Here is a 9967-nt window from a genome sequence, read left to right as displayed (position 1 = left end):
AAAAGCCTGCAACAGGTTGTTGGTAGTCTTCAGGCAGTGAAAATTCCTGCTAAGAAACAAACTAAACTACAGCTCATTGGCCACACCTATAATTTCTAAGAATATACTGAGTTAACTATAAAAATGTTATTTATAGCTTGTCAGAATTGATTTATTACAGAATTGATACACTTTACCTGCCTTCGTGAAATCTTGCTTCAAGACAGAGTAAATAGCTTCTAATGTGTTGGGTATGATTTCACTCAAAGCTCGTTTCGAAATTGCAGTTGAGAATTCTAGCTAATTTAGCTTCTTTCTGTTGCCTGTTCAGTATTATATGACAGGTTCTGAACATCAAAGGGGAATTATATGTTTCCAATTCCACCGGAAATAATTACGCCAATCGTCAATTTCCACCTGCAACTCGCGAACTAAATTTATATGCGAAAACTGCCTTCTCTTAAGCTGCCGCTGTCTACATATACCATTTTGATAGGTCTTTCTGTTTCTTGAATTCTGTTTGCAACACGAGTTGCGAACACAGGACACAGAATTTTATCCATTACGAATTCTTTGATAAATGAAATAAAGTTTGAGGTTACAATAGCCTCGTCGCCTGCTCCCGAAATGTCTTTTCTACACCGACAGTTGGCGAGCGAGCAGTAGATTGAACTTTTGTTGTGTTTACACACCACATATGCCGCGATTTATTGAATGCACTTCCTTTTGTGCGGATATCTGCGCAGACATCATTGAATGTGGGAGGGCGTATGGTATTCTGCACCTGTACATCAGCAAGTAAACAAACTTCTGCAGAGCAAAATGTTTGGAACATATATCGAGCACATTTTCGTATAATAAACATACACACTCACACCATATATATATATATATATATATATATATATATATATATATCAAGACAAACTTTATTAAATACCATAATAACGGTAAGCTACTGGGAGGTTGGCAGCGGTTCAGTGCTGCAGAAACATATCCGCAGCGGGCAGCACCACGTCCTCGACACGTTTTGATTTCTGAGTGCAGTTCGGAGTGTTTGCAATGAGAGCATTGAAGTGTTTAGCTACGATTAGCAATAAGTTTCTAACGCAGTCCAATAAGTTCATTTTTATACGGAAGTCGTCGCACTTCAAGTATTACCCTGATGGAATAACGTCGGATAAAGGTTAATATCGGAACAGTTGTACATGGTGGTTAGACTGTTGTCAACGAATGAATATGCCATGGAACGCAGCAAATTATCACTTTGTTGTGTTGAAAACTAGAGTTTGTTGGGAACTGTTTTGTTTAGATATATTGTAGCTGTTGTTAACAATAAGCTGCTCGATTTTTACATAGCATACGTAAATGTAACTGAATAGCAGAATGGAATATGCAGTCGTGCCTGAAACATAACAAAAACAAAGTTAATTTGTAAATATTAGTAATCTAGGAAGACACCAGCAGGGAATGTAATTTTAACATTAACATCGTTGAGATTTATCGTACAGAAGAATCGTCTTCTGCTATTTCCACCTGACAATATGTGTTATTAAAACTGGAAAACATAACGACAATATAAAAAAAATGGGTTAGATGAGGTGGTACCCAACGTGAGTTTCAGTCGCCGCGAGGCGTCTTCGTGTTCACTATGTGGAGATTCTCAACAAGAATTGCCGCAGTGAAATGACATTACGCATTGAACCGTACCTACTCACAGGAGCTTCCATACAAGGAATGAAAATATAAATAGGGTGGTCATAGTCCGTCTGTAGTTGAGATATTCCTATTAAATGCGTCAAACTCCCAAACCTAGTAATCATTGTACATACAGCTGCTAGTACATTTCATAACTGAGGGTCACAGCACAGCAGTTTAAAGCTCATTTTGTGTCGGTGAAATGTAATTCTTCACTTTGGTAGATTTATCGACTGAATCAGCATCTGCACGACTGGCTCTTCGTGTGACGTGTTCCCGACAATAGGCTTGGCAATGTGAACTGTTGATTTTTGCAGAGGTAACTGAACAGAAAAAGTGTTGAAGAGAAGAGCATCACCTCAGCAGGTTGGTGTTCATGCAAATCTGTGTAAATTTTGTTTCGTTCTTGTATCAGGACTTCTGAAAAATGTTTTGACATTAAACTGCTAAATCCTTGGTAGAATTGACACTTTCATTTCACTGTGTTCGAACATTACTTAGTTAGCAACTAACTGAACAGTAATGATAAATATGAGCTTTGTGTTTAATTTCTGCATGAGCTGTTGTAACTCCAGAGGATTGCTCCTAGCTCTTTCAAGAAAGTGTTGCTAGTGCATGTAGTCCTAGGTAGGAGATGGGCAGAATAAGAGAATATATCATAAATTATGTTATTGAATAAGTGGCCGAGTTGCTGTTCACCACAGATGCATGATCAGATCTGTTTCAAAATTATTTGATTCTTCGCAATTTAAACTTCTGCAGTCACTGTTTAATTTAGTGTTTCAGAATACATTTGCACAGTGAAAGGAAGGCACAAGAGATTGATAAAAAATCTAAAAGCATATGTAATTGGAGCAGGAAAAAACATAGTATGTGATACAATGAGAAATGCCCCCTGTAGTGAAATTCAGAGTAGGGCTGTGAATGTAATGAAATAGAGATCTTGTGACTAATGAGAAGAGAAATATATTCAGTACATAAGAACTTTGATGGCCTGCCATGTCTCAAATTTACCAAAGTCTGTCTTAGTTGGACAGGATATTACAGTGAAGCAAATGCCATAGTCCTCAAGCTATGCTATACCATAACCTTTATTTCACCTTTGCTTTCATTGGTTTCACCAACTTGATCAGATTTTCACTGCCCATTCCACTGTAGGGCATTATTGAAGCATCATATTCCACCTGTCTCCTATAACCCATGACATCATCGACAAGGCGTGCACCCATATTTCCAGCATATCCAATGTGGTGACCATAATGTCACTACATAACACATGCTACCAAAAATAAAAATGACATGAGAATATTTCACCCCAGGAATACAGTGATACTAATGGGACAACTGAGAGAAAATGGGGGTTTAGGGCAGGGACAAGCTAAATATATGACAATATGAAAAACAAATATTATCCACAGTATCAAACACCTGACAGAGCGCTACAAACACAAAAACCACAGAATCCCACATTTCACTTTACCTACATTGCTGAAATGAAGTCCTTGATATGAAGAAACCAAAATGCAGTATTGTGAATTTCACTTGACCTATATAGCTCAAACGAAGCCTTTCGTACCAAAAAGCCAACACACACACAACTCCAGAAAGTGAAACCACAATTTTCACTTTACCTATATAGTTCAAATGAAGTCATCGACACCAAGAACCCAAACACAAGAATCCAAACACAAGTCAAAAATCCCAGTATTGCAAATTTCACATAACCTTCACAGATCAGACAAAGTTAACAATACTAAAACCTTGCACACAAATCCCACCCTCCTCCTCCTACTCCTACTCCTCCTCCTCCCACCTCTTCCTCTGCCCCCCTCCCAGCACTCTCTCTCTCTCTCTCTCTCTCTCTCTCTCTCTCTCTGACTCACTCGCTCTTACTGCCAAATGCTCAAAACCCATTTTCCCCAAAACCCTATTAGAAGAAAATGCATCAGACGTGACAGTAATCCACTCCTCATCAGTACAATCTTCCATCAGCCCCACAAGTTCACTCTTACATTACTCTGACTATGCAACACCCGGAAAACACATTCTGGAAGCCCAGTGCCTAAATAACAATCCCCACACTCTCAAACCAACCCAAGAACCACCCATCCCATGCTAGAGCTTCCCAGATTTAGATTCGACGATCACCACTAACACACCAGGCTCCCCACTTTGCCCCTGTACTTTACATGCCCAGAATATACTCCCCTACAAAAAAATAATCAATCTAACACACTTCTTATACTGACTCCTGTCTCATGCTCAAAAAAATTTAAAGAGGCTCAATAACAAAAGTAATATGTTAGTAAAACAATCTCCCTGGTGGCCAACTAGATCTCTCAAACTAGGTCCCCTGTCAGACGAATCACCAAATATTGTCATGGTGACACCATCACATGTACAGGTCCCTGATACGAGAGTTCAAGACTCCAGTCAACTTCATAATTGCAATACAAGCATGACACCTCACATAGTTGACAATCAAGCCAAATTGCTGCAATAATGTAATAGTTATCTCATGTCATTGCCCAGTGCAGCACAGATCAAGTAGCCATTGAATTTCTCCATCATACCCATACACAACACTAATCACACCTAAGACAAATACAGACTCATAAAGCCCTGAACCATAAATAAAAGTAACTCACTGGTGACAAAGCATGCTCTTCCAACAACCACCTCACACGGTGATTACTTCGAGGCAAATAACCGAATACCAGACATAACACAAATAACTTCAGACCTCAACGTCCACCATAAGAGCATGCCACCAAATACTACAACATGACATCTAAAAACATTGAAGCAAACTCAAAAACACTTTGCCACAAAGATTTCACACATCACAATACCATTACATATGGTTCAAAGCAGACGAGTGGAACTGGACACTTCCCATGTCCCTATCTTAGATCTTGGGCTCAGCTATTCATGAGTCTGCTATCACAACAAAGATATTGAGGGGAACACTGTCACACTAGACACACAAAACTGGGATGCAAGGACCCTGGTGATGTCAGCTGACAACTGTGCTTCAACCATATCTGTGTGTAAGGGCCTGTTTGTTATTATCACATCTTTCTCTCAGCCTGTAATGTCAAATTTCTAAATCAAAGCAACTCCTTCTCCTTCAAGCAGCTCCTCAGCTGTCTCTCATGAGACTGAATGCACGTTGTTTTAGTGATCCTGCAAATTGATTGGATTGAATCCAAATTTTCCATGTGACACTAAGATGTGTGACAATTCAACTGTAAGGATAGACATGCACCAAAGCGTACTGTAGGGCCTATTTTTGTTAAGGATAGGTATTTTACCAAGTAAATTTTTCTATTCATGATGTGTGTTCTACTCATATCAGGATTGTCCAATAATAAATGCACCAACACTTGAGTGTATGTGTGTCGTATTCAAATTGCACAGCTTTCTTCATGTTAATCAGCATGACTTGACATGTTTTCACTGCCATATTAAGATCAGTTGAAATTGTAACATAAAAAAACCCTGATTAACACATTGACTGCCGCACACATTGTTATGGAAGTTCCACCACCAGCGTATGTTATCTGGTGAAACTTTGCTGTGGATGGTGGCAACTGCCTTGTGGCAGTTAGCATGTTAACTATCAGAAGGGACTGATGACCTTAGCTGTTTAGTCCCCCTTAAACATCCCAACAACAACTATCAGAATTTTGTGCTATGTATGCCTGGTTTTGTCTCATCTGTTGGAATGTGTTAAATTCTGTAGCTTGTTAAGACTTTTGCTTTTTCAGTCCAGCCATCTTTATGCCTGTTGTTAATAGCAACATGTAGTGTTAGGAAACAGTACTAATGAAAGCTATGCTGTCTTGTTGACTTGGACATATAACATTCTTGTTTTGAATTTCCCCTCTTATATTATATTGTATTTTAGTAATTATTTGGTTAATTGTGTTTTCTGTAGATCATTCACATAACAACAATATGGTATAAGTACAAATGCCACTGTCTTAACTATTTATCATGCAAGCGATATTTTAAGATAATAATTTTTCTTAGTAAACACAACCTTTGATTTCAATTGCAGAATAATTGCTAGAAAGACTTGTTTTAAAAGTGTGCCATATTAGTTGTTGAGAATATCTTATTACTACCATTTGAAAGATGCATAGTGTCATCCTAGTTAAATTATTTGAACTTGATAGGTAAATTATGTTAGAAGTAATGTAGTGGACCCTCTCCTTTTTTCATAGTTTATGTACAGCATATGTAAATAATATTCATCAAAACACTCACTGTATACTTGTCTATAATCTAATTAATGATATGAATATATCAAGGGAAACATTCCACGTGGGAAAAATATACCTAACAACAAAGATGATGTAACTTACCAAACGAAAGCGTTGGTATGTTGACAGGGACACTAACAGACACAAACACACACACAAAATTCAAGCTTTCGCAACCCACTGTTGCTTCATCAGGAAAGTGGGAAGGAGAGGGAAAGATGAAAGGATGTGGGTTTTAAGGGAGAGGGTAAGGAGTCATTGCAATCCCAGGAGCGGAAAGACTTACCTTGGGGGGAAAAAGGGACAGGTATACACTCGTGATAACACACACACACACACACACACACACACACACACATCCATACATCCATCCATCCATCCATCCATCCATCCATCCATCCATCCGCACATATACCAGGTATATGTGCAGGGGTGTGCGTGCGTGCGCGCGTGCGCGCGCACACACACACACACACACACACACACACACACACACACACACACACACACGAGTGTATACCTGTCCCTTTTTCCCACTCCCGGGATTGGAATGACTCCTTACCCTCTCCCTTAAAACCCACATCCTTTCGTCTTTCCCTCTCCTTCCCTCTTTCCTGATGAAGCAACCGTGGATTGCGAAAGCCTGAATTTTGTGTGTGTGTGTTTGTATCTGTTAGTGTCTCTATCAACATACCATCACTTTCGTTTGGTAAGTTACTTCATCTTTGTTTTTAGATATATGTCTATAATCTAATATAGGTTTCTAAATTTACCTTGCAGTTTTAATTTTTATAATGAAAGGTGTGTCCAATATGGCTTGCATAAACATTCATCAGACTGTTATCACATTGTTTATTTGGCATTCACACTTGTTGGCTTCACCAATTCAAAACCAGATTATCCCTTTCAAATATAACATTGGCCGTGGGCTACACTACAGATCAGACTGTCACTACAACCGAGATTTCAGGGTGAGTCCAGTACCACACACTTGCCCACATCACACCCAATTTGAGATCAGTAAACATGGTAACAGTGGTATATTATCTGAGAATCTGCAGTATTTAATGTTCCTATCAACTGAATATTAGTATTTGAACAATGTCATTCTGATTCACAAATCAAAACATGGTTATTTATTCACAAACAAGTTTGATCATTGTGGAGCTAGATATAATAAATGAGAATGTTTTGAAGCTTTTACAAACTGTAACATTAACCATTTTACAAAATGTAAAAGTACAAAGTTTCAAAATATTGCTATTTGCTGCCAAAGATGGGTGCCAGTCTGGCTTGTTTGTCAATAAATAGCCTTTTGTGCAGTTTTTGTCAAATTATGAAACACAAGGGTGTCATTCAAATTTGTCAGAGTTGCGGAGCAGCATGTATATGTATTTTTGAAGACATTTGTGTGGAATATAAAACAGCAATCTTTATGGAATATATTAAAATTAAAACAGTCTTGATCTCAATACAACAATTTTTTAAAACCCTCTGTAGTTATAGAATAGTGTGCAAACAAACCTGTTAACCAAACCCTCTTTTGAGCTTTTGGGTATTTTATAATCTTCATCTATGCTCTGCAAACCACCGTGAAGTGCATGGCAGAAGCTACGTCCCATTGTACCAGTGATTACGGTTTCTTCTTGTTCCATACACGTATGGAGTGTGTGCAGCAATTATTCTAATCTTATCCTCATGATCCTTATATGAGCAATACATAGGAGTTTGTAGTGTATTCCTAAAGTTGTCAATTAAAGCCGTTTCTTGTAACATTTTTAACAGACTTTCTCGGGATAGTTTACATCTATCATCAAGAGTCTTCCAGCTCAGTTCCTTCAGTATCTTGATAACACTCTCCCATGGGTTAAACAAACCTTTGACCATTCATGCTGCCCTTCTCTGTATATGTTCAATATCCCTTGTTAATCCTATCTGGTACAGGTCCCACACACTTAAGCAATATTCTAGCACTGGTCGCACAAGTGATTTGTAAGTAATCTCATTTGTAGACCGATTGCACTTCCCAAGTATTCTACCAATAAACGAAGTCAACAATATGCTTTACATGCGACTGAACATATGTGATAATTCCATTTCATATCCATACAATGTGTTATACCCAGGTATTTGTATGGGTTGGCCAGTTTCAACAGCAACTCATTGATATTATAGGACAATGCATATTTTTTTTCTTTTTGTGGAGTGCAAAATTTTACATTTCTAAACATTTAGAGCACGTTGCCAATCTCTGCGCCATATCAAGATCTGACTGAATATTTCTGCAGTCTCTTCCAGATAGCACTTCTTTATAGATAATTGCATCATCAGCAAAAAGTCTGATTTTACTATTAATATTGTCTGTAAGGCCATTAATATACAATATGACAGGAAGGGTCCCAACACATTGCCCTGGGGCACACCCCAGGTCTGTTTGTGCACATCTGACGATGACTCTCCACCTAAGATGACATACTGTGTCTTCCCTACTAGAAAGTCCTCAGTCCTGTCACAATTTTCACTTGGGTACCCCATTTGGTCATACTTTCGACAATAAGCATAGCTGCAGTACTGAGTCAAATGCTTTTTGGAAATCAAAATACACTGCCTCTACCTGGTTGCCTGGATCCAAAGCTTTCAGTATGTTGTGCGAGTAAAGTGAGAGTTGGGTTTCATGTGATCAATATTTTCTAAATCCATCCTGGTTAAAGAGGTCATTCTGTTTGAAATACCTCATTATGTTTGAGCTCAGAATATATTCTAAGATTCTACAACAAATGGATGTCAAGGATATTGGATGGTGGTTTTGTGAATCACTTCTGCTACCCTTCTTGTAGACTTGTGTGACCTGTACCTTCTTCCAAAATCTGGCTATGGTTTTTTGTTCGAGGGATCTATGATCTAGATTACAGTTAGAAGAGGTGCTAACTCAGCCGCAATTTCAGTACAGCATCTGACAGTGTGTCCATGGGGACCTGCAGCTTTGTTCAGATTAATGATTTCAGCTGTCTCTCAGCACCACTGACACTTATACTTATTTCATTTATTTTTTCAGTGGTACAAGGATTAAATTGGGATAATTATTCTGGATTTTCCTTCATAAAGGAACATTTGAAAACAAAATTAAGCATTTAAGCTTTCACTTTGCTACCTTCAATTTCAGTTCCTGTCTCATTCACTAGTAGCTGGACATGAACTTAGGTGCCACTAACAGCCTTTACCTTGTGAATAGAATTTCTTTGGGTTCTGTGAAAGATCACTTGACAATATTCTCTCTACGGTAGTCACTGAAGGCATCACACATTGCTCTCTTGACAGACAAACACATTTCATTCAGCATCTCTCCATCTATAGCCCCTTGCTTTGTTTTACACCTATTATGCAGTAATCTCTGTTACTTTACAAGTTTCTTAACAGTGACTGTACTCCATGGAGGATCCCTCCCATTATGAACTGTTCACTGGATACCCATCTATCCACTGCATGGTCAACTATTCTCTTAAACTTGAGCCAAAGCTCCTCTACATGCCCCTGTTCTGTGCTGAAAGTTTCAGGTTCCTCATTGAGATATGACACTACAGATTTTTTATCTAGTTTACTGAACATACATATCTTTCTGCTTGTTTTAGTTGTCCTACATACGTTGGTAATCGTTGTTGCCACAACCACCTCATGGTTACTGACACCAGTTTCAATGTGGACACCCCAAGAGAGGTCAGGTCTGTTTGTTGCCTTTAGATCCAATATATTTCTTTCATGAGTGGGGTTCCTAACTATCTGTTCTTGGTAGTTTTCAGGGAACACATTTAGTGAAGTTTCACATGATGTCTTATCCCGCCCACCACCAACGAAACTGTAATTTTCACAATTAATTGTTGGATGATTGAAGTCTCCACCGATATTTTAGTATGATTGGGGAACTTACGTATAAGTGAACTGAGGTTTTCTCTGAAGTTTTCAGTTACATCAGAAGATGACTCTGGTGTGCGATAGAAGGATCCAATTGTCATTTTATGCCCACC

General features: G+C 38.5%; 1 protein-coding gene across 2 annotated transcripts in view; it reads left to right on the top strand.

The window, feature by feature from the left end:
• Nucleotides 1-973: 973 nt before the first annotated feature.
• LOC126251749 (2-oxoisovalerate dehydrogenase subunit beta, mitochondrial) overlaps nucleotides 974-9967 on the top strand; it is an 80006-nt gene continuing 71012 nt past the window's right edge. Inside the window, exon 1 of one of the 2 annotated variants that reach the window (XM_049952359.1) lies at nucleotides 974-1165. In XM_049952359.1, coding sequence (XP_049808316.1) covers nucleotides 1042-1165 — 124 coding nt within the window. In that variant the 5' untranslated portion in view covers nucleotides 974-1041. Of the gene's footprint in view, nucleotides 1166-1248; nucleotides 2044-9967 lie in introns of those variants that run through there. The other variant, XM_049952360.1, reaches the window with a different exon arrangement.

The sequence above is a fragment of the Schistocerca nitens genome, chromosome 4 (genome assembly GCF_023898315.1).
Source record: "Schistocerca nitens isolate TAMUIC-IGC-003100 chromosome 4, iqSchNite1.1, whole genome shotgun sequence".
Lineage (NCBI taxonomy): Eukaryota > Metazoa > Arthropoda > Insecta > Orthoptera > Acrididae > Schistocerca > Schistocerca nitens.
The sequence above is the reverse complement of the archived record's forward strand: the minus strand, read 5'-3'. Positions and strand labels throughout refer to the sequence as shown.